General features: G+C 38.6%; 1 protein-coding gene and 1 long non-coding RNA gene across 3 annotated transcripts in view; one reads left to right on the top strand and one right to left on the bottom strand.

Moving 5' to 3' along the window:
* The window catches only part of LOC117829648, a 78,006-nt gene that overhangs the window by 42,103 nt on the left and 10,058 nt on the right, over positions 1–25,845 (bottom strand). The gene's annotated exons all lie outside the window — the stretch shown is intronic.
* alg6 (ALG6 alpha-1,3-glucosyltransferase) lies at positions 1,265–24,980 on the top strand. Its single transcript, XM_034707211.1, has 14 exons — positions 1,265–1,476; positions 1,735–1,819; positions 2,539–2,628; positions 2,782–2,870; positions 3,139–3,221; positions 3,581–3,645; positions 4,168–4,353; positions 6,162–6,297; positions 11,367–11,452; positions 13,904–13,988; positions 14,230–14,300; positions 15,463–15,531; positions 19,555–19,747; positions 23,665–24,980. Exons 1-14 carry the CDS (start codon positions 1,395–1,397, stop codon positions 23,860–23,862), a joined length of 1,518 nt encoding a protein of 505 aa, XP_034563102.1. The 5' UTR covers positions 1,265–1,394; the 3' UTR covers positions 23,863–24,980.

Genomic DNA, 25,845 nt, shown 5'->3' with positions numbered 1-25,845 from the left:
CAATGAGCACAGAAAAATTGAAAACATCGTCTCACTTTGGTTCTTTAATGGCCACCGTTTTATATTTGGATGTATTTGTAACAAAGATCTATTTTGATAGACTAACAACTGTAACATTGTGTGGCACTTGCCATTAACTTGTGCTTGAAGGTATGCACTTTAACTGTGTTATTAAAAATGTTCAAAAAATAGAAAACATTTGTCAACTACATAATCTCATTCTATACTGCCAGAGAAAATTCAATATTCTTATATGAGACATCAACCATGTTAATTCAAAAGTATGTCATGTATCAAAGCATCTTGTATCTCTATACTGTACTTACAATGACTACTATATGTGTTAACTTACAAACAGAAATTGGCAAGCATATGACCAATGATTTTTAAAAAATGAGGAAATTACCTGCAGTAATTACAATAAATGGAAAATATGTGATCACTTAAGTCATTTTCACCCCTTTTTCCCACAGTCTGTATTATTCTGTAGTTGTTATTAAGTAAATTGTTGAGATTTTAGTGGACAAATAGACCTTTATAATACCCATTATCTGTTAAAGCTGCTCTTGGTATGAACAGTGTAAAAAACGTTACTTTTTTCTGCTGGGTTTGGAGAAAAAGTCATAATACCCATCAGTACTCATCAGTAAGTGGAGTAATTTTAAACTTTTGCGAAATCTCTGCATTTTCCAATGCCTTTGTATTAAGCAATGTTATTATTCCCCTCATTCCCTTATTATGGACCAATCATTGCTAATCTCCAATCCTCTGTCCTGATTGGTTAAGGGGCGGCCCCTACTACTTCCTTCAATTAGTTACGAGTCCGGCACTATCATGACTGTACACTCCGATCTGTGTTGGGGGGCTAAGAGGAAATCTGGTATGGAGGGATAGTGTTGACATTCAAAGTCCCTCTCTCTGAACAGATGTTTACTCTGTGACTACCAACAGCAGCTTTAATCTGTCATATATCTTGTTTGAACTAATGTTGCCTTCTTTAAGCAAGGACATTTTACTTCTATACACGGATTGTAAAACTATTATGGAAAAGAAGGGTTTATCTCAAAGGATATGTGACCGCACTTCTGACTTTTACATATATAATAATTTCCCTTGAAAAGAGCGGCCTTTCAACCCGTTTAATAAAACTGTATTGACCTAAATTATGCTGCTGTTGTACCGTCAACAAAAAAATCCTATTCTGTTAGATGTTCTCGAACGCCTCACGACTCTCTGCGTCTGCCCGCATTGCCCAATGAGAGCCATGAGAACGGGTGACGCAGTCTTGGTAGATGACGTATACAGGAAATGTGAAGAAGCTTCAAAAAGTGTCTGAATGAACCAACTTTTTGCGTTTCTTTCTCCCCCGTTAGCTTATTTTACTCGTCGAGAATATGGAAACGTGGAGTCTTGTTACACTTTGTGTGTTGCTCGGCGTTGTTACGAGATGGGGCGTTTCGCTGAATTCATATTCAGGTAAGACGCGGGTGTTAAAAGGCAGCATCATTCAGATCATCAAATACCTCTGCTGCTTGTGTCTGTGCAGCATGTTTAACTTCCTGAGAGCTATCTGCAGGAAGATGGTGTGCACATATCAGTGTTGCTGTTAGCAGAACGCCTGGCTGGATAAGTTTTCCTCTGTTGTATGTGGTGTGTGTTGTGTGGTGTCTTGTTTTCATTCATTCATGTGGTCCCCCCTTCACCTGACTAACAGCTGAGACATTTGTCCTCCAGGGGCGGGGAAACCTCCCATGTTTGGAGACTATGAAGCTCAAAGGCACTGGCAAGAAGTGACCTACAACCTCCCTCCAAAGGAATGGTCAGTGTGAAGCTTTGTGTGTTTACTCAGAGGAGCAAGTGTGAGAAACAAAGGGGAGATATTGAAACGATCAAACACTCCTATGTGTATCTATACAAATCCAGCAATCATAGACCCACATTACCACATAAATATTAGGGCTGAAGCTATTTATTATACCAGTAATCAAGTATTATTCCAACTGGATTAGAAAAGAAACACTTATTCATTAAAAGAGTCTAGACATGGACACGTTTCTGATAACACTAAAGTGAAAGTTCAAGTTTTTGCCAATGCTCATTTATTTGCTATATTTAAGGCTTGTGCTGACTCTGCTCACTTCAGTCAGGCTTAAACTGAACATACTTGCTGATATAGATCACTGCATTTAAGACTCAAATCCACAACAACAGTAATACTCCTCCCTTTGAAATAAATTATGTGGACTAAACAAACCTTTGGTAATAAAAATGTTACATTGACGATACTTGGTAATCCAGTTGTTCAAGTGGCTTGAAGAATTTCTACAACCCTAAAGTGCTGGTGAAAATGGTCTAGGATCACTTAAGAAGTGAGGCTGAAAATGCAATATTTCTCATGCATACACGCAAGTATACGAGTATGCTCCATGTAGCACGTAACCTTGGATAGGTTTGTACCATACAATCAAAGATGTCTGAAATCTGTCTAACACTTCAAACAGTATCAGATAAATATATTTAACTCTTATTCTTGTTCAGGTACTTCAACACCACTGACAATGACTTGTACTACTGGGGTCTAGACTATCCTCCTCTTACGGCCTACCACAGCCTGATCTGTGCTCATGTGTAAGTATACAGTTACATTATATTGGATTAGGCACAAAAGTTTTTCAAGAGCAAGTCATCATGTCTGCTATTTAAACATTTGGGGGGGATGTCAAATATCAATAAATGCAAACTTCTTTCTTATTTTTATTTCTATTCCATGTTTTCCTGCAGGGCTAAGATAATAAACCCTGAATGGGTGGAGCTGCATTCATCCAGAGGTTATGAAAGTGCAGCACACAAGTTATTTATGAGGGCAACAGGTACAGTAACACACAAAGAAGAAAACAAAGTCCCATGATTCAAATAATTGTTAACTCGCTTGCTGTATTGGACCACAATAACTGTGTAATGACGGTATTAAGATCATGACAGGGAGGATGATTTTTTTCCTTTAAAAGTTCTAAGATCTACCACGACGACACACTCCTGTTTGTGATTACATAAAGACACACAGTATCGTGTAAATGTTTGTTCTGTTTACAGTATAAATGACATTATGCTGAAGCATACTTCTGTCTTGTGTTTCAGTTCTGGTGGCAGATTTGTTGATTTACATCCCTGCTGCGGTTTTATACTGTTTATACCTGACGGAAGGATCTTCTATGAAAAAGGTAACACACTTGCTTTGAAATCTATTAGTTTGTTTAGCCAGAGGCCCAGATGAGCCACACTGTCCTACATAAATACTGTATAATAAATTAAATGAGTAAAATCAATTCAGAGGGATTATTTGCTTTATTATTATCTGCTGTGGTTTAAAACAGACAGTCACGAGTAGGCGTTGTGCTTTGCTATGTTGGCACGATATGAAGTTATTACTGGGAAGGGAACGAATGAATAAAAAGTAAAGTCCAGAAAAGTTAAACTGGAGAATTATTTTTATATGTTCCACAGTCTTTAATGATTATTGCACACAACCATTGAAGTCTGGTTGTATAAGAACTTACAAGCGCTCCTTGTTTCTCTTCAGGTTTCCACACTGCTCTGCTTCCTCCTTTATCCAGGACTAATCCTCATTGACTACGGACATTTTCAGTATCCTTTATCTACAGGTACATTCCTGTTTATTCACTGTGATTGGTTTTGCCTAATTGTGTGCTTCAATCACCGCCATTGTATTTAAAGCCCAGCATCTAGTTCACACACCTAGAACATTTCAGTTTAATAGTTTAATATGAAAGCCTTTGCAGTATTTTAGATGGACTGGTCAAAATTGTAAAAAAAAAAAAATGTTTTTGAAAATTGGGATAAAACTTTTAAATAAATGTTATATTGATGGCATAATTAAATGAAAAACTTTTTTGAAAACACATATTGAAGCTAATATTTGTACATTTCGCCTAACAGCAACGCCCATGTTCCTTTTGGTCTTCATGAAAAATACTTTTATTGAAGAAAGCTGTGAAAAGAGTTTAAAATAGATAAACTGAGAATCTAAACTGACCCTTGATCAGCTGCTGTTTTCAGAGGTACTGAAAATAAAAAAAAATAAAAAGAACTGCCATGACTGTTTAAAAAGAGACGATTTTAGCAGAACGTTGATCTTAACTGCACCAGGTACAATGCAGTGAGTCTTGGCTTTGCCCTGTGGGGTGTTCTGGCTCTGGGTCTGAGCTGGGACGCGTTTGGCTCCATGGCCTTCTGCCTGGCTCTCAGCTACAAACAGATGGAACTGTACCACGCTCTGCCCTTCTTCTGCTACCTGCTGGGGAAGTGTGTCAAACTGGGCCTGTTGGGGAGAGGGTGAGTCTGTGTCTTTGTTTTATTTTTATTTTTCTTGCACACAACTTCTTTTTTTCCTTCACTTTTTTGGGCAAACTTTATAAATGTGTGAGCAAAGGTTGGAGTCGCAAGGTAACTCATGATACGATATTGATGGTCCAATAACAATGGTATAATAATGAGACAATCATGTAGTATCACATTACAATATCTCATTAACTGAAGAATACAACAGGCCCCTAAAAGGTGAAGTGCAGGATTAATGTGGTAGTGCAATCATGGTGAGTCTAAAATCTTTCTAAAGCATGGTAATCATTTTAATCAAACTACTGGTATTTGCTGTCAGTGATGCAGTTATTGTATTGCACAAGTCAGGACGATGATACATTGCCATATCAATTCCATTGCCCACTCCTTTATGTGAAGTTATCAGCAGCAGTGTTTTGCATCCAATTGTGTCAAAACTTATAGAAGTACCATTTTAAAGAGCAGTAACTAGATGTGCTTAGCTGAGCAAAAAAAAGTGATACTGAAATAAAGGACAAGAAATACATACTAACATTAGTTAGTAATGCTACTGTGAGAGGAAAAACACTGAGAGCTTGTGAATAAAAAACATACAGATGCAAAATCTTGCTAAAATTGTAGCGGTACGTCCCTAAGATTGCCAAAATTTCTAAATTGGAAGAGTCCCATGGCAGACAGTGAAAACATCGCTTGCTAACCATCACCAAAACATTGACCATGGGAACGATGTCTTGAATGAAATAGTTGAAAATGAGACATTTCTCTTATCTACTAGTCCCATGATAGAAAAAGAGCAAAGTGTACTTTCTGGAAATTAGTTTGGGTCTCAATAAATCATCTGCACTGGCAAAGCATAAAATTATTGGACCGGGTGTTGTTTTGTCACTCAACTTTGAAATGTCAACTGTGTGCTCAGAGTAGATCTGTAACGTCAGTCTATAAGCGAGCCGTGTCCTCAGGAGAGCCGCAGAATGACTGAGGTAATCAGATTGGATGCTGTTACTGGTGTGTCCAGTGTCTGTTTATCTAGTAACAATGTACCAAGGGCATTTAGTAGCAAATGGAGAGCTGGATTAGAGCAGGCTGGGGGGTGGTGGAGAGGGGGAAGATATGTCCAGATGACACTCTCGCCATGCCCAAACTCCTCAGCTATGCTGTGTGTGCAACTTAACCAGCAGCTTCACAGCTACAGCTGACAAGATAGGCTGACCTACACCGAAGAACTTTCAGCTGATGCATGGCTTTCACTGCATTCCTCAACACAAGGGTCAAACCCCAAATTTAGGACCTGCAGACAGTATGCACTAATTGTTTGAGGAGTTTCAGTCGAATAAGGTGGATTTATTGTTTTAGGAAATGGACGATTGGTTAGGAATTACTTTTGATTCATTTTACGACCACATTAAAAACGACATTGTATTTTCTAAGCGATAGAGACAACTGATATATCTGGTATCTACCACCGGGAAGGGTTACTTTTGTTGCTTCTTGTCTTCATTTTAACCATATCTACATATTTGTGTTAGTACATGCAGACTGGGGAGTTTAAAACCTGTCATACTCCTGTAACGTTCACAGGTACCTGACTCATAAAGCTGGTTCTGATTTATGTTTTAGACTACCTTGCATACTTTGAATATTCAACCACTTTATAATGTTGTGGCCACATAGTCAAGTACATTTTTTGGCGGGTTGTATGCAATAGACAAACACATACAAGTTCATAATATAGAAGATTAACTTATCCAAATAACTATATCAATATCTCCTGCTGTCTTCTCTGTGTGACCCTTCTCATGTAGGTTTTTTCTGTTGGTGAGAATTGCCTCAACAGTGTTGGTGACCTTTGCCCTCTGCTGGCTTCCCTTCCTGTCTGACCCCAGTCAAGCCTTGCAGGTGGTCAGGAGGATCTTTCCCGTGGCACGCGGTCTGTTTGAGGTACAGCAGGGCTGCATGAATGAAACTTTAGCCTGAAAACTAGAACCACACTGTGGGGGTTTATGTTGCCTCCGAGCTGCCGTCTTATCAAGAAAACGTTTGTACTCTTTGTCACGTAGGCCTCTAAAAATAGCAGTCTCCAACTCGCAATCGCAATATATCACTAAGAGAAACAAGGAGATGATAATATCTCCTGACACACAAACAGCTCAATATATAGGATTTTACAGATAATGTTAGCCCAGTATGGCCTGCAGGGCGAGTAAGGCCTGGATGGAAACAAAAAGGAGAAATGTACATCGTGTTCATTGAGGCCTTACTTGCCCTTGAGGTGTCGCAGATGTTTGTTCTCCGCTGGAGCTGTGCATAAAGGAACTTCACAGAGATTCATGTATGAATGTGACTTTAATTATCGTAATTAAATGTCCTAAAATTCAAAATACCATCCAAGGGATAAAACTGGAAATGTTAGGCATTTTGATTCAATAAGCCTCAGGGATTTTATTACAGCTTACATGATAAAATGTATGTAGTACCGTCTTTGGTTATGATTCAAGCCAACAGAGATACTGTTGTGTGTCTGTTTACCCTAAAGCCCCCGATAATTTAATATCTGCTTGACATAAGTTTGTGGCTGATTTTAATGCATAGATGACCTCGAGATGTTTGCTATATAAGAATAAAGAATAGAAGTTGGCACTTATACTCATTCTTCAGAGTTAGAGATAAGAATTGAAAATGTTTAGAGGAAGAGGTGTCAGAAAAAGGGTTTTGTTATCCTTTTTTGCTGAGGGAATAATAGTCTGACTTTTCTGAGGTAGTATTAATCTTTTATGTAACAGCTCTTTATTTATAAACAGCCAATGTTCTCCCTTTGCTTATTTATTAACCATACATGTATTGTTTTGATACATTTGATGTAGGATATGTATATTTTTACACTAGAATCTAAATGAGTAAGTAAATAATTGTAATATGACATAAATAATGTTGAGTTTTAAACTCTCTTTACTCTCCAATAACTGTCAAACAATATTGTCCTTCTGATTTATTCATACATAATACCTAACAACTATTTTTCCTGTTTAATATAAGTTCTTATACCTAAATTTAAGTAATAGCCTATATAGACCCCAAAGGGCCTGTTTCCACTAGCTGCGTTTGTTGTTTAGTTTGTTTTTTTGCGCTGGCAGAACCTATTTTCAATACAATACCATACAATGTAGCCTTTTCAGCACTCAGTGTACTAAACCCCATGCAAACAATCAAAATGTAGTTTATTTTTAAATGTTTATTAAGTTAAAACTAATTAGTCCTTGACCGGGCTGTAAATCAGTAGAAGCCATGGCAGCCATAATACATACTGGTGTGTATGCGGCTGTTTCTCAGAAGAATAATTGATTTGATCTACACTACTGGTATAGTAATATTTGACCGAATTACTAATTATAACTTGAATTATTTGACACAGAATCAGACCTTTTATTACATAGTTTTCTGATTATTTGGCTCATATCATTGCAAGTATGGCGTGTAACATGAAGTGGTATCCTCATTTTCTTTTTCACAATGTAATTTCTGTTAGAACAGGATGTTGTCGGGCAGAACAACACAACAAGAGATCACTTAAATTGTAATCAAGTTACTGAGAGACAGGCTGTGTGATATGAGTTGTCTTTTTTAATGCAGTGTTTATTTGTATGTAAATTTATTGTATAAAAGAAGGTTTACTGTTTCCTGAAGTTACACTTTCCCAAGGAATTCTTTTATGGGTGTTTAAAAAGAGGTTTCAGATCATGTGGCTGTGGCCAGAGCTTTTCAATAACACAAGCTGTGTGATGCTCCACTTGCCCAACACTTGATCCTTGCATGATCAGAGAAAACACAAGAATAAAATAGTAAAAGGTCAAGAGATCAGTTCCTGTCTGTGTCAGGCAGGGAGGAGTCGATGTTAGGGCTGCACAGTTAAGAGGGGAGAGATACATCCATCTAATTTATGATCTGGCTGTTTTCAGCACTTCATAGCACAGCCGTGTTCACCCCGTGTGGATCGGGCCAGCGCTACACCTACAGGCGTATCAGAGCACATACAACAACTGCTTGCTGCTACGGAAAGCATTGAAGTATGTTAGCAATGTAGGGAAAGCTACTTTGAAAGTATAACTTCATACTGGAGGTTCAACTATAGCAAAGCTACCCAAGGAAGAAATCTAGTGGGGTTATAATTTCAATATAAATATAACGAATTATAACAAAATATAAAACCAAAAGGTACATGCCAGGGAATACCTACCCACTCAGTTAAGTGCATAAAGTTTCCTCTTGTTCACAGGTTACACAAATAAATTTTTCAAACTTCATAGCTCATAGTATAAGTTAAAGAAAGTCAATCAGAGACCTGCATACCTGAAAATAGACTTCATGTGGGTTTATACACAGAGATAAGGATAACTAAGCAATCAGCAGGTTACAGCAAAACAGCATAAAAAAAATCCTCTGATAGTTTGTTAATAAATAACAACAATTCATTGAGGTCCGCGTGAAATAAGAAGGGAGTGTGGCTCATCATAGGGTTGTTCAGTTTGAATGGAGAAGCAGTGGTAGTAAAAAATGTTCTCTAATACTGCAAAACAGTTACAGAAGTTAACTACACAAAAGTACTTTGATAACATTGACCGCTAAGCAACTATAAATGTAGACAAACTAGCAAAATGCTACTAAAATGTATTCAAACTACAAGTTAAAAACATTTATATTACTACATGTTAAACTGTCTCAAAGTGCACACACACACATATTTGAAGCTGTGGTCAGACAGACATTACATGTGAGAGAAAAGGAGACAGGAATATGATATTATTTTAAAAATAAAGTGACAGTTTACAGTGGGAACGAGACTTCAAAGTCCTCAGTCTGACGTGCTGAAAGCTGTCAGAGGTAATGTAACTGTGTGTGTTTCTGTGTGACCGACAGCTCAGAGGAAAAGCTTTGCAGCTCTCATGTCAGAAACCCTGTACCCCCCACCCGAGGTGGCACCCGCCACAAGGTGTCACGGATGTGAGAAGTAATTGAAAATTCTACCAGGGGGAGCAGATGGCAGCACGCGCTGCAGCAGTAGTTGTTCAAGCAAATGATGCAAACATAATACACAGGGTGTGAGAGACACTATACTCCCCTATGACGACAACATGAGAGGCTGCTCGGGGCAACTCGTCCTGAACTAATTGTGAAATTGTGCACGTAAGCAGAAGCTTTGGACAAGGGGACAGGGGTGAGAAGGGGGTCCTGGGATAGAGGAGGAAGAGGAGGGGGCTTGTGACTGGTGGTCGTGGCAGCTTCTGGGCGGGGGCAGTTGTAAGTTTACCCACTGAGCTGCATTCTGGCGTCTCACGTTGCTGCCTGCTCTCAAAAATGGCACCAAATGCGTCTCCCTGTGAAATTCCTTGCTAGCTTATAGGTGAAGGAGGCGCGCCCCCTCCCCTTAATTCATGTGCTGCCTTGAGGAACGTTCCCGCAGCAGTTATTTGAAGCAGGGAGGCGAGAGAGAGAGAGAGAGAGAGAGAGAGAGAGAGAGAGAGAGAGAGAGAGAGAGAGAGAGAGAGAGAGAGAGAGAGAGAGAGAGAGAGAGAGAGAGAGAGAGAGAGGAGCTGAGACAACACAACAGTGGCTGGTCTAGTGCTGCTGACTTGACTGCCATTAAGATCCACACAGCTGTGCAGAGAGCAGCTGTAGACCAGAGGAGTGAGAGGAGGCCAGAAATAGTTTTTCTCGACAGGGCCACACACTGGATCCATTCACAGCAGAATAATAAAGCTGATCTCGGTGCGCTCTCTATGTCGTGTGATATCATGATGCACGGTGGCGGCTTGGGCCTTCGTATCATCTGATCCCTGCACAACTGCTTAAGCGCTTAAATCAACTGAATCTCACAGTAACGCTGTCCTCAGCTTCTTTAAACCACAAGTACTTCTAGGCAGGAATTAAAGGTCTAGCATGTCTTCCACATCATTCACAAAGCTTAATGATCTGACTTTTATGAGTAACTTATGTGACAAATATGTAACACTGAAGAAAAATGATACGCCTTTAGAGCTTTAGTTTTTAGTTCCTTTACAATAAAGTTATATGAAATAAATTAAGGACTTTCTTGCAAAATGATTCATCATTTTATAATTATGGTGACAATGAGAGTCAGAGTCAGCTTATTTTGCAGACCATGTAGACACATAAGTCTTTTTTCTGGAGGTTTTGGTACATAATACACACAGAAGGATTAAAATAATAAGCTAAGAAAACAGCAGTACTGTTATATGAAAAATAATATAGATGTGTAAAAAAAATATTTTTGTATGTTATATTTTTTCAAGTCAATCTAATTTGTAATCTATTTTTGTAAATCTATTTTTAAAGTGTGATGAAAAAGCTGCGGTGTTCTGAAAGTTGTTGCCAAAGGGCTGTGCAAAAGTTTAATGTACGCTGCTTTTCTTTTCTTTCTTTTGTTTGTGAGACAAAACAAGTAACCTGAAGATTACAGATAACCCAGACTTTTGGAAATCGGGAATTTCTCTATTATCCAACAATACGCAGTTGATCCATAAAAGATAATTGTCAGATAGCTGGATTATGAACTTATTGTTTGATTTTCTAGAATTACTTCAGTGGAATAGTTTAAATAAAACAGTTGTTTTTGCAGAAATACCAAAAAAATCACAACATGCTGATCTGTATTTTTCAACAGTGCTCTGTGGTTGGTCTCTATCTGCTGGTCATGCAGAAACTACTCTGGTTTGACACTTGACCCTTTGTCCCATAGTTTACAAATAAGTCTGATGCTTTTCCTGACAGCAGGGCAAACTTGTGCAAGCATATCTCTGTTATGTTGCTGGGAATTTTTATGTCACCTTCAGAGGAGAAATAGTTACTTACAGCAATGTGGCATCTCTCCCTTCTCCTCAAAATCCAAGTTATAGTTTCTATTTTATGGATCAGTGAAAATAAAAATCATCTTAAATCCTTGTCTTACATAATATCTCATTAACCAAGTGGTCTGTGTGTGTTTGTGCGAACAGGATAAGGTGGCCAACACATGGTGCAGCTTGAACATCCTGATAAAGATCAGATCCATTCTGTCCAGTGACACTCAGATCTACCTCAGGTAATCCTTCTCCCTCTCTCTAACACGCTCTCACTATTTACTCCTCTGATCTTCTCTCTCTTTGCTTAACCATTCTGTCCTCGTTTTTTACTTCGACTCTCCTCCCCCGTGTTTCTTTAACAATCCTTTAATTTCCTTGAAACGAAGAACTTTGGAGACTGTGATCCAGTGAATCGCAGATAGGTGAAGATAAAATCAGTGCCCAAGGACACATCTTGTGAGGAGCTTTTGTACTTTGAGTCACTGCTGTTTTTGAAAGAACGGCGTGCTGTAATTAAACTGCCCGAGGTGAAAAATAGGTTACATACAGAGGCGCAGAGTAATTTAACCTACTTTCCTAAATGCTGTTGATCGGTCAACAACTGTTGGTTGTTAATGTTTTTTATTTTAAAAATCCTAGAAATTATGACTAATTAATTCATAAATTGATTGATTATAAAAGATAAAAAGGTAGTCATTAGTTTCTCAGTTCATGTCTTCAAAATGCTCATTTGTTTAACACCTGAAGACCTTTCACTGAAAAAGAACAATAGAAGCAGCATCAATAAACCCTGAACCAGGTATCTGTCATCTTTTAAAGTTTGATTTACCAATTTATTTGTTTGTTTATTGCCTTTATTCAGAGGATAGGATGAACTGGTGCCCTATAACTTGTCATCTTTGTTTGAGAATCCCTGGAAATGATGATTAAGTATTACCAAGCTAAAATCAATAACTGTTGAATCATTTTCTTGGACCAAAGCAGCCTAAACTAGGACACAGTAAACACAGGAATGGACTAACTTTCTGCCTGCCTCTGAGCATCCAAGGCAGCACTCCATCCATAAACTCCAACTGGTCCAGAACCCTGCTGCTCGTATCATCACAAGAGCCCCGTCCGTTAATCACATCACTCCTGTCCTTCAACAGCTTCACTGGTTACTGGTCAAAACTCGCATCAATTTCAAGATTCTGCTCCTCGTCTTTAAGGCCCTCCATAACCTCGCTCCTCCATACCTCTCTGAACTTCTCCACATCAACACACCCGGCCGCACTCTCAGGTCTTCTTTTTCCATTCACCTCACTACACCACCCGCCCGCTTAACCACCATGGGGTCCAGACTCCAGAGCCTTCAGCCGGTCTGCCCCCCGCCTCTGGAACTCCCTCCCACTAGACATCCGTAACATCAACTGTCTTTCCATCACATCTCAAAACACATCTTTTTAAACTGTCATATTCACTCTAATTACAACTCTTCACTGCACTTCATCTTATCCTGTTCATTTTATTTTCATTTATTAATTACGCTGTATCATGCCTTGTCGATGGTATCAGCCCAATTTTTTAAATGTTCTTTTTTATACTGTGCCCTGTACAGTGACCTTGAGTGCTAAGAAAGGCGCCTTTAAATAAAAAGTATTATTGTTATTAATACTTTATTGTTATTAGTACTTCAATAAATAGTTTTGATCCAAACCTGACCAGTAATCGATGCACAGGCTGTATCATGGTGGAGCCTGCTTCAATAACAGAGCACACTATATATAGGAGTCCTGTGTTTGCAGCACGGACACGTTTCCTGCAGACTGTTAAGTCCGGGGATCAGCTTGGACTTCATTGACTGTAGTACATTGCAACAAATGAGAAATGCACTTGTGTTTTTGGCACAGCGGGTGGATTGCTAGATACTCTGGAATGTTTATGCATAGAATGAATCAGCTGTGAGAAGTTATCTAGGTCTTTTCCGGATCTCATAACCCTGCCCCATGCATGACACATGCATTACACACCTGCTTTTATGATGCTAAATTACCCACTCTATAGTCCTTTAGTGTTAAAACTGTGTGTCTGTTGTCATTATCTTTCTCTATTCATGTGTCCTGTTCTACAAATATTTTGTTGACCTTGTGCCTTGAACTTAAAAGTTGCCTGACCTCTTAGCACATTCACACTGACACATATTTACTCATATTTCTGGAGCTTCCACCCCCAGCAGGCGACAATTGAAGGGTTAAAATAATGCCTGCTAACCCTTCGACGGGTCCAGTATTTCCCACATAGCTTGGGTCTTAGGCAGTGTTTGAAAATAGCAGGAAACATTCACAGTGGGATCTTGTTTCAGGCTAATGATTCTTTGCAGATTACATAAAAATCAGATAATCAAATAAGGTATATTAACTGCATCTTGCTTTTTTTGTGTTTTGTCATTCTAGCATAAGAGGCAGAGTGCATTTAGTGGAGATATTATCAGTTTTCTCACAAAGTCAATACTGGATCTACGTGCAACTACATGTGTCTTGTATTGACTACAAATTGATTTAATCCCTCATACTTTAAAATAGTTTCTCCCCACTGGGAGAAACTATTTTCTCCCGTGATGGATTTTCTGATTTTGATTTGTGTATTTTTTTTTATTTTTTTTTACAGTGTAGATGTGTAATGATCTTACTGGTTATGCTTTTTTTTTCCAGCACTGCCTGCACTCTTCTAGCAGTTCTTCCTTCCTGTGTCAGACTTCTGATGAAGCCGACCCTCTGGCAGTTTAAACTAGCTTTGGTGAGTAAACAGGAATTCCTCCCCTTAAAGAGGGATATAATATCTTTATTAACCCCTTGCATCAGGAATCAAATATGAGTCGTTTAATAACTTAAATTTGTGTTTAAAACTTTTACAAGCTTTGTCTGAGTCAGTGTTATACATTGTCTCTGTTTATGTGTTACTTATTCTGCCCTGATTGGAAAGCGTGCTGTCTAGTCCCAATATGAAGTCCTACTAATAATCTCAATCTCACTTTCAGGTTAATTCATCTCTAGCATTTTTCCTTTTCTCCTATCAAGTCCATGAGAAGTCTATCCTCTTGGTTGCCTTGTAAGTACAGATGTAGTACCTGGAGTGTCTCACTGGGTGATGTATCAACTGTAACAGCAGGCACAATACTGCTCCTATCTATGTAGAGATAACTCAAATATTCAGCCACGTATTTAATTTTTCAGTCTGACTAGAGTTCAATTTATGTCCTGCAGATTGAAAATGGGCCAAATCATGCACACTCTAGTCCTGCCGTACTCTCCAAGTTGCAGAGAAACAGTCTGTCTGAGTATAAACTTGCATATAGAGAGGTTATTCCCCTCTGTCATCATTTTCTGTGCTGCACAGACACAAAAAAGCTTCCACAGGCAAGATTCAGGCCTGCTGTGTGTCATACGGGCCATAATTCAATGGAGTAAAAGCAGTACTTTCAACAAGTGCATGGATGTCAGATTCATTGCCATTAACCTCCATGTGTGTAGAGCTGTGACGTCTGTAGGTAAGAGAGAGAAGTCAGGCAAAGATTTGACAGCGAGGGATTTGGTTCCTAGATCTGGGCTCATCTATTAATCTAGATTAGGGTAGATTGTTGCTTTATTAACTATTGAGTTATATCTCCCACCTGTCCCCCTGAATCAATCAGTAATGCATGTCCAGGGATTAGGAAAGAATGGCAGGCGGCAGCTCAGGGCGTTGTTTGCGCAGGATCAATTATTGGGCTGTAACAGGATCGCCAAAGAGCACTGGTTGTAATTATGGGCTCAGGGACCGGCGGAAAGTGCCCACCTCAGAGCACAGTGTACGACAAGCAGCGGCTAGCAATGACGCAGGCAACCAGGTTCAATTAACAACAGGCTTTCATTACACAGAAATATGCTTATGTGCTCTGAGGTCATGATTTTAACATTTGAACTTCTTGGCAAATGATCCAAGGTCCTCTTTAAATTGAGTCATCTAGTTCAAGTTAAAGGAATATATGTAATTACAGTTATTAGAAAAAACTAATGTGATACAACAAACACTTGACTGTCTTGTGAGGGACTGTCAGTAATCGATTCATGTGGTTGTCTTACTCGGTCATTTGCTCAATTATTCTACACACATGACATTGTTTCACACCCTGTTTTGACCTAACATGGCCTCATTCTCTGTCGCACTGGGAAATATTATTTAATGGTACTATTCGTGGTTTGTGTTTAACAGTGAACTTTGATATTTCTAGGCCTGCTTGTCTCCTGCTGAATGACCTCCCCCTGATGGTTATTTGGTTCCTGCAGGCCTCTACTTTCAGGTAAGACTGTGGACCACAAACTGAACAAAGGTATGAGAGGGTAAGAGCTGGGTCTTTTCAGCACCAACTGGAGCACTTAAAGCTGCTGTTGGTAGGACAGAGTAAACATCTGTTCAGAGAGAGGGACTTCGAATGTCAACACTATCCCTCCCAACCAGATTTCCTCTTAGCCCCCCAACACAGATCGGAGTGCACAATCATGATAGTGCCGGACTCATAACCAATCAGAGGACGTAGTAGGAGCCGCCACTTAACCATTCAGGACAGAGGATTGGAGATTAGCTATGATTAGTCTGTCATAACGGGAACTAGGGGAATAATAACATTGCTTGATACAAAGGCATTGGAAAACGCAGAGATTTCACAAAAGTCTGAAATTACTTCACTTACCGATGAGTACTGATGGGTATTATGACCTTTTCTCCAAACCCAGCAGAAAAAAGGAACGTTTTTTACACCATTCCTACCAACAGCAGCTTTAATGGAAACCCAATTTTTTTGTTGGAATCCGTGCTCATTAAAAAAGTTTTGTTTTGTTGTTCGTCACAAAAAATAATAATTGTGTCTTTAGTTGAAGCCATAACTCTTGATATTTTTTAAATTTATATGTTTGTTAATGATTTGCTAATATCCTATGCGGCGGTACTTGAGCCATTTCAAATCTGTACAAACGTACCATCTTTTTTTAAATGTGCCATTTAGCCTAGCTGTTTTTTTTTTGTGGAGGGAAACATGCTAACTTCTTTTTTTTTTAACCCAGAGCTAATGAGTGAAAAGAAAAAAACTCCCTATGACTCTATCAACAGCTGGTGAGCTTAGCATTAAAACAGGAAATGTGGGGAAAAAACCTGCTAGCTTTCCACTCCTGTCTTTCTTTTTGTCTTCAAAGAAGAGCTGGAAGTGTGCCTCCATCTTGTTTTTGCCCATAGTTAAATTAGAGGATCAATACTGCATGCATTCCTGTACAAATCTGAAGCAACACCTCAACACTATTGATGTAGCATTTTGTCTGGAAAACATGACAAATTGCCAGCTTGTGTCCTTCCAGAGGTTAATTCCTTATCTTCTAAAGCTTCTTCATAAACACACTCTCTCATTTGTTTAAGCTATAGAGATTTGAATGTGAAAAAAAATTTGTAATGAGGGTTTAAGTTTAAAAAAACTAAACCTTATTTTGATGTAAATTTAAAAGAGCAATGGTACCCAATCAGTTAATCTCATGACCTCTTTGACAAATTAGCTCTGGTTTCTGACGTGGATTCATTAAGGATTCTTAGAAGTTTGGTGTTATCTTCACCCCTTTAAGTGGGGCAACCGCTATCAAATCAGACCGCTGCTCAACAGAAGGAAACAGCATTAGCAGGATGTCAGTCAGCATTACTCAGCATCTTCTGTTCTTTTTTTTACAGATATTGTTTTTGAATCAAACACTCGTTGACTAACTATTCATTTTATTGGTTTATTTTATTTATTTAGATTAGGGGACAGTGCACATTGATGACCATGGGCATGTTAATGTACCAGATTGTAGCCAAAGACTAATTTCAATCCATAGTCTCTGGTAGGTTGGGGAAATTTACATCACGCATGTACTTGAGAAATATAAACTTACATAAAACCAGACACCAACACATAGAGACCAAACGACAACTGGCAGAGACCAACCGATTAATGAAAAGAAGACTTAGAAGATATTCACCATCATAGAGCCATGTCCAAGCTTTGCCCTGCAGATCAAGGGAAACTTGCCAAGGACCAACTTTTTTAGACAAGAAAGAAAAGAAAGCCTGTTCCATTTTGTAAGAAAGGGGATATTTGAAGTTTTGCATGCTTGGTCTAGTGACCCAGTCTCTGAACTAATTGGCTGTCCTCCAACGACAGTCAAGCCTCTGGAGATGACAACCTATCTTTTGGGGTTGCCACTGCAACCAGCAGTTTGGGATAATGGACCTCTGGCCAAGACCTATTTGCGATTATTTACAGACTCACCAGCAACTTGAGAAACAAGAACGGGGTTGGAGTTGAGAGAAAACACCTAAGGGCGGATTGTTAGCTTCCCTTTTCATGCAAATGTATATTTTTTACAGATAAAAAACCCCCTAAATGATGAGTTCTGTGATTATATTATTATATATGTCAGTTGCTCTCTAGATGAACGTTATGCTGAATACAACCAAGGTCAGTAGATATTCCAGTTGAAAATACAACCCAGATTTCAAACAGAAACCATAAAAACCTATAATTCAGATTCTGCGTTTTTATGCAGATGTCTGATGATGGAGATGAGGTATGACCTGATGTTAAGAGGAGCTTATATTAGCTAATTTTAGCCACTCATTTTGTTACAACTGACAGTTCAGAGTCAGTTCAATTTTTTTTTGTAGATCTCATATTTGTGCCACTGTTGCAGCACATTTCCGTATGTATTGTTTTCATTATTAAGAAAAAAAAACTATTCCTGTGGCCTTTCCTGTTTATTAAATAGTCAAATGTGATATCAGTGCTTTAAATTTGTCACTTCATCACTTTCCCTGTCTTTCCTGTCCCAGCCTTGTTGGCTGTAAAATGACAAATGGCATAGTTACAGTCCTCTAAAGCTAAATGGGTCTATGATATGGGTTGAGCTGAGGACCATGAATGGAAAAGACAAGTAGTGCTGCAAATGCTCTGTCTAACTTTCACCAGCTGTTGTTAAATTCTTCCGGCAGCACTAATTGTTGTGCGTGTGGTTTAGTATAAGGATATCTGGGGATTACAGGGCATAGTCTGCATGCCTGCTGTCTAAGTGTGCGTTGTGGAGGGACAGGAGGTCATTCTGTAGCTGCCTCTCAGTACAGTTTATCTTGAACTCTAACATTATCTGCATCCTCTAGAGACTGCCATTTAAAAAATACATCTTTTGTTAGCATAATTGGCTTAATGGATACTCAACCATTGCAATTTGAGGAGGAGAGAAAGCAGCCAGTCTTTTAAATTGACCAAGTATGTATTTCAAATTGTCCAACGTTTATCTGCTGAATGGAGCTTTTTTGTCAGAGTGAAAATCAGAATGAGGGTTTTGTTGTGAGTGGATAGGTTTTTATAAGCTGGGGTGATGTGCGACTTGCTATGAGTCAACTGTTGTTCTTGTCCATGCCCCTTCTGCTAAACTAAGATAAGCTTGGCATGAATGTCGGAGCAAACTCTTCCCCGGGGACAGCCTGCGTGTGCAGGCCTGTTGCATAAAAAGATACGTGGTTTACTGTTGCCCTTTTCTCACATAAACATGATACTGGACGTCATGATGTAATGTTGGATGTACTTGTAATAATATCTTCGTCGTCATCATCATGCTTTGTATATTTTCCATTGAACAAGTGTGTCAAAGCAAGCTTTGCATTTGAAATGGGAAAGAGATTTCAAAACAGCTTTCTCAGGATGCAGTTCTTGCTTACGCTGCTCAGACACATTTTCTGTTGCTCTATTTTTGAATATCATAAATGTTTTTTTTACAAAGACATCAGCCTAAATTTCTGAAAGATGTGAAGAAGTGGCACTTTTTGCTAAAATGAAACCAAATGTCTAGGTGTCTTAAACCTGCACTGCCTCTAACGGCCAGCAGGGGGCAACTTTGATGGCTGCAAAAAGAAGATGGATTGTGTATAAGAAGATAGGAAAATAATCCTGCTTTTCACTTGATTTATTAGCTCATTACCCATTTTATTTGAAGGGTTTAAGGCACCAATAGCTAGTTTCAAGTCTTCTTCAATATGATGTTTATTTGCTTAATTATATTCAATTTAGAAAACAAAAAAATGGCTATCTAACACAAAATCAGGTCAACAAGGATAGGTGTGAAACAGTATGTGTATCTGACCGGTCATCTATCTATAGTCACCTCTGCTGTCATATACTGAGATGGTGAAGATTAAATGGCCAAATGTGAGGCTTCATAAACCAATGTGTGACGTCAAAGTGATCACTATTTCAATACTGTCTAGTCTGTAAATAAACCCTTGTTCTCGTCTTTGTCGCCCTGTGCAGCATGCTGCCTCTGTTACTGAAGGACGGTCTGCTTGTGCCCTATGTTGTCACATCGCTGGCCTTCCTCTTCTTCAGCATCTATCTGCTGTCTGCACTGGAGAACTGTACGGAGGAAGAGCTGAAGCTGGGAGCCTATCATAAGCTGCTCTTCTTCTTACCTAAACTGGACCTGGCCTGTATCGTAAGATGGAAGGTAAGCGTGGTCTATTTCCTCTCTTAACAACTGCAGCTGTTCCAGCATTTCTTCATAAAGGAGGAAGCTGCTGCTGCTGATGTGGGACGTCCTGGAAATTAGTGTTAAATTACCTGGGCAGTTTTCAGGTTATAGACACATTTTAAGTGTTAGCATTGTCGCAAGTTAGGTGTTATAATGAGGTATTAGTTATGTATAATCGTCAAACTAGCTAACTACACTGCAAAAAGCCAGCCTTCAAAAACAAGAAAAAATATTTAAAAAATTGAGGGTACATTACTTAAACTAAGCAAAATTATCTGCTAACACAACAAGAAAATTTGGCTTGTCAAGACTTTCCAAAACAAGTTAAAATATCTAACCCCATGAACCCAGAAATACCTTAAAATTTGAGTATTTTTACTAATAACAAGTGCATTTTTCTTGATAGAAATAAAAAATATGAGACTTCTTTTCTCAATATATTGAAAAATATTCTAAAATTAAGTAATCTTATCAGGCAAAAATAAGCAAATTTCACCCTTATCTGAGATATTCAATCTTACTTAGATTCCAGTTTTTGCAGTGTAGCCTAGCAGCCCTCTGGCCTGCTGTTATTGGCTGCAGAGATAAGAGGTACTTTGTGTTCTTTGTGGGTGATAGTTGCTCTTTGGGACCGAATATGAAGTAAGATGTTCCAGATTAATCTGCATTTTCAAATTTTTTTGGCTATATGATTACAATATTGAGCACTAATACTGTGATTTGCAGTTCAAATTAAAATGAATGCATCTTTGTAAATACTACAGTGTTCAGGTGAGGAGCAGATTTGAAAATGCCTCCAACGGTTTGAACTGATTTCAAAAGCAATAAATTCTGCCTTTCCAGCTCCAGAACAGAAGCATACACAGCGAGCTGAACTTTTCTGTCACCATGAATTTATAATGGCTGCCACTGGCAAGACCTGCTGTAATGAGCATAGAAAATCTGATTTCAGGTTAATTATTCCGTGATTCTAGCAACAACAAAGTGGGGCTGACAGACATTGTAAATGTCAACAGTGTGACGATTTTTTAAACCAGCAATGGATGACATGAGTGAAATAATAAAGTGCACAAAGTGTAAGGCTTCAGTTGTGTGGGGAATGACTATAGTCACAACACAGTGTTAGTAGGATAGGCCTTTATCTGTTCAACAATAATGTGTATCATTTTAATCACATTGGAACTCAGTATCAGCTATTACTCACAGTCAGGAATAAATAATGATACTGGAAAAAACTCTAATAACAACCAAGCTAAAGTTAGTTGTTACTTAAATTTGGATATAAAATGTTAATGCAATATTATTGAAGCTTCAACACAAAGCTACCCCAGGAACTGTGTTAATGACTAGGCTGTCTCAAACCATTTTAAAAAACCTCTGTAAGGGAAGGGTACTATAACTCACTGTGACTGTGATTTAATGGTTTCTATCAGTCACATGTTGTTAGTCAAGCAGCAAGGTTTGTGTCTTCAGACTGCTGGCAGTAACTTCTGTCATTGTGGTTCAAGCTCTAATTTGTTGTTAATCTAAGAAAGGTCACGCAGATTAGACAATATCTTTAAACACCAGTGGGGAAGACAGTGTGTATCTCTTCCATCATATTGTTTATCAACACAAACTGATGCCCAAATACACATACTATTACTCACCATGTGTATAATAATATCTATTTGCTTGTTGCATCTTTAAAAGTATTTGCGCTACCCGAGAAGTTCAGAATCTACAAACAAGGGGCTGTAAGATTGGATGTTTGAGTGCTATTTGATTTTACGAAGTGACACATATCCTGAAAAGGCAAAACACTAGGAAGGGACTTGATGCGTACATTGATTGGCATTCGCATTGGATATCAGCTCTGTAGGTTTCTACTTCAGCCCTGACATCTATCCCCTGTCAACCTTAAATTATAACTACAGCCGTGATCCATAAACAATTCAAGGAATTTCATCTGATGCCAAAAATTCGAGACAGCATGCCACCAGACGCCAAAAAAGAAAGAGCCATCAGCCTTAATTGACAAAACAGACTTCAAACATCATCAGGAATGTCTGAAAAAAACAACATTTTTTCTTGTTTAGCAAAAAATATGAAAGACACTAAATTGATTTCATGGGAATTATTAGCATGCTTTCAATTAGCTTCTGAAATGCCCATAGTCAATGAACAGCAATCAGAGTAGTGATATTTCTTCTTTATATTTGAAGTGTATCTCTGCTCTTGTGTACAGGGGGAAGGAGGATGTGCAGCAGATGTATTTGAAATAAGTAGGGTGCTGATTTCAGGACCCGAGGGTGGCCCGGACTTTGAAAATGGCACTAGACCTAAATTGCAGCCGTGTGAGAAGATATACCCAACTGTATAAATAAAGATCATGTGCCACTGTAAGCTGTGTAAGCTGTCCAGGGATGAAAGCCGCTGCCAGGCAAAGAATTATTTATCACTTATTTAAGTTTCCACAGCGTCTGAAGTGGTTGCACCGCCAGCCCCTTAGCGACAGGGGCACTGCTAGGGTGTCAGAGATTAAGAGAAGGTGTCTTTTTATAGCATGTGTCATTAACACAGGTTTGCCTACATATATTTATTTACACAAGCAGCATAAATAGCAGGCCTCGATGATGGCGATAAGGTTTCATGGGTTTGGGGTGGCGAGGCGTGTGTGGGTACGAAGTGTTTCCTCCATCTTACTCACGGACTTCTCACTGGGTCATAAAGCCCAAATAGACACACGAGCGGTCTCACTGCCAGTTCTGTTGCAACCTTGTAACACAGCAAAAAGTAGTTATGGAGGCCTTAATTCAAATGAGCCCTCCTGCCGTGTGAGACTGCAAGCCTTAATTTCTTCTTTATGGCATCTCTATAACGATCAATCTGATTCAAGTCAGCCAGCGATAAATATGTGCGCTTTGAAAGCTTCTTCAAATTAAATCATTCATTGGTATGATCTAGTAGTTACACTTCAAATTAAGGGAAAAGATAACCATTTGTACTTAGCCTGAAGCTCCCATGCTTGCTATTATTTTATAATGAGAACTTTCAGCTCTGACTTATCAATTCTGTCATCACCAGAGATATCTACGTACCTAAAAGGGGTTTTTCCATAGTTTGAGAACAACAGATATCATTTTAATTCCATTTAATGAGCAAAACTGCTCCTTACATAATACAACTTTGTGACGCCTTGTGGTAGTCGCTCCTTGCATTGAGCTCTACCGTACCTCAGGTTTTTTCAACAAGAGAGGCTATTTTATGTAATCAAGCAATGCTTTATCACTCAGCATGTGTGCATTTTACTGGAGAGATGGAGGTCTGGGTGTAACTGCGCCTATATGATGCAGTCAGATAAATGCTTTTAGGGATTTATTTTGGACTTAGGACGGACTTGTTGCAAATAGGTATTGTGTAAGACATGAAGAACAGATAGACGTGGGAACTGAGTTGAAGATAATATGCACTTTGTAGTGAATTTATCAAAATCTTTATCGTAATGTCGAATGTTATCGTGCATCGTATATATTTACAATACGGTGCAGGCCAGCTCAAAACTAACCTCTGAAAGAAGACAAAAAAAGAGAGAGCATAATGAATCAGTGAACAAAGATTATAGCTAAATATAAAGTTAGCTTGCTACCATCACTGTCAGTTTAAGTTTCATGCCATTCTTGATGTATCGTATACTAATGAAAGCTGTTGGGACTTAGCTTTAGATTTTCTTCCTCCTTTCTATTTATTGGTTGGTCATTAATCAGTAAGCAGTGTAATTATAATAATTTGCCAAATGTTCATACCATATTCAAACCTGGACTACTGCAGTTCAACATGAGAGAAAAATAGAGAAAAAGCTTGTGAATCAAATAACAAATAACTTGTCTGTCTGTCGTCTGTCTGTGTTGCAGTTCTACATCAGTGTCACAGTCATGGCTGGTCTGAGCTTCGCGAGTGTGGTGATGGCTCCTCCCCCACATCTACCAGATTTGTTTCCTGTGCTGGTCTCGGTTGTTTCTTTTTGCCACTTCTTGGGGACATTTCTATATTTCACAGTTGTCCAGTTCAGCGAGCCAACCAGCAGAAAGAGCCAGAAGAAGACCAACTAAACAGAAGGTTGTGAGAAGTGAACCCAGCAGAGGAGTTTCAGTTTATTTTGAGACAGGTAACACTGTGGAGCTAGTTGGAAGGTTTTCACTTGTGCCATCATGAAGCCAGTGCAAATAAAAATAATGCTGCAATGATAAGTCCACTAAACATGAAAGTTAAACTCCAACGGTTTAAAAATTGAATAAGTTGTGGAATAAAAAGTCAATCATTTGAGGGTTCTGACTTTGCAAATATGGACAATTTCTGCATTTCTTTTCTTTGATTTATAGTAAATTTAATGTGTTTGGGTTTTAGACTGGGAGATTTTGAATTGTGATGAACATTTCCCAGTTTTCTGACCAATCAATTATTAGAAGGACAATTTAAAGATTGTTTCTTAATTTTACAGAGGTTGATTAGCACCCTTCACAAGTACTTATTGAGGCATTTTTGGCTGAAAATCAAGATATTCAACAAACATGGAAACTGAGGGCGGCTGCAATATGAAATTAAAGGAACATGTGGTAACAGTTCTACGACTTGGACCAAATAAACCAGTCTTCTTTGTGATGTTACTTAATCTAAATACTCAGTTTACACCGGTACTTATCCCACCGTGTCTTACTTTTTGTGAAACATGAGTCTTTTTTTTTTAATATTGTTTTGCTTGGACCAATGGTTTACCACTCTCTGTTGCTAAACTATAACTGGCCAATCTCTAATACCCAAGCAAGCAACCTGAAGGCAGTTCTCACATTAGGGTGTAGATCGGTCTGTGCCTGTATGAAGCAACAGTAGGTGGCTACAGTAATCAGCCCACCTGTTGTAATGTTCATGTTCGGAGCATGAGAACAGGTGTTGATTAAATCTTTAGCTAACTTTTAAAGCCCCAGCTGATGGTGCTGCTGGACTCAGTATCATGAGGTGTTCCTGTTACTTTTGTCTTCTTTCAGTACCTCTTTCTGGGTTGTAATTCAGTGCCTACCTGATGGGTCTGGACTCAGGTCTGGCAGTAACGGTTTAGTATCAACCATACATGTGAACTTTTCTAAAGCTTTTCTACTGTATATTTTTATCCATTGTTGAAGTAATTTTGTACAAACTTGTGAAAATAAATAAAAAATCTCAATGACCTGAAGTGAACATGGATTTTATTACCAGGTTGTAAAATGATTAGATTTTGAGCAGCTTCATATAAACTGTCTACATTTACCAAGTAGCCTCGCTAAATCACCCATAACAGTCTGCCAGGGACACAGCCAATAATTGGACAGAAATTATATCTTTCAAAGCTTTTACTCAACATCATTAAATATTCATTACCAGTCTTGGATACTACAAGGGTCCCGCACCAAAGACCTGTTCATTTAAAACAAAACCAGCGACGGGACAGGCCTTAAAAAGAGATGATGGAAGGTGACATATCTGAACATAATGCCATAAAAGTTGAAATACCACAGAAAAAGGTACAAGCAATTTCTTTCTCCAATCTCTGAGCCAGTTAATGACAGGCATAAAAAAATCCATTACAACTATAAATGTTATCAGGTCAGTGAGGGTTGCCTGTGCATCTGAGGCTCCAGGCCGGCAGCCAATAAAGGGCCACAGGGACAAATAGGAGCCTGAGATCTGAGTTAACTGTTACTACAGTGGGGTATGAACATTAGGGGGGCAATAAGAGGCGGCGTGAAAGGCGCTGGTTTCCCCTCTACAACTATTGTATAAAGTCATCTAATTTAGTGTGATGTAACATGAGAAAAATACTAAACTCAACACATCCAAAATAAAAATGGATGCATGGTTTGGTGCAAAAAAAATTATTTAAATAATTTACAACAAAATAATTTCCATCTCAACTGGGGAGCTTGTTTTTTGGGAAGAATCTTGCTATATCTTTCAAATGTTTTGAAAAGTTAACATCTATTTTTGTTATTTATTATTTAAAAAAGAACAAATTAACATGGGGCGTAATTGGGGTTTCGTTGACTTTTGCAGCCAGCCTC

Source organism: Notolabrus celidotus, chromosome 2 (assembly GCF_009762535.1).
Source record: "Notolabrus celidotus isolate fNotCel1 chromosome 2, fNotCel1.pri, whole genome shotgun sequence".
NCBI lineage: Eukaryota > Metazoa > Chordata > Actinopteri > Labriformes > Labridae > Notolabrus > Notolabrus celidotus.
The sequence above is the reverse complement of the archived record's forward strand: the minus strand, read 5'-3'. Positions and strand labels throughout refer to the sequence as shown.

Coding starts and splice junctions, on each gene's coding strand:
- alg6 (XM_034707211.1), top strand. CDS start 1,395: ATGGAAACGTGGAGTCTTGTTACACTTTGTGTGTTGCTCGGCGTTGTT. Junction 3,222..3,580: donor AAGGATCTTCTATGAAAAAG/GTAACACACTTG, acceptor GTTTCTCTTCAG/GTTTCCACACTGCTCTGCTT. Junction 11,453..13,903: donor GACACTCAGATCTACCTCAG/GTAATCCTTCTC, acceptor TTTTTTTTCCAG/CACTGCCTGCACTCTTCTAG.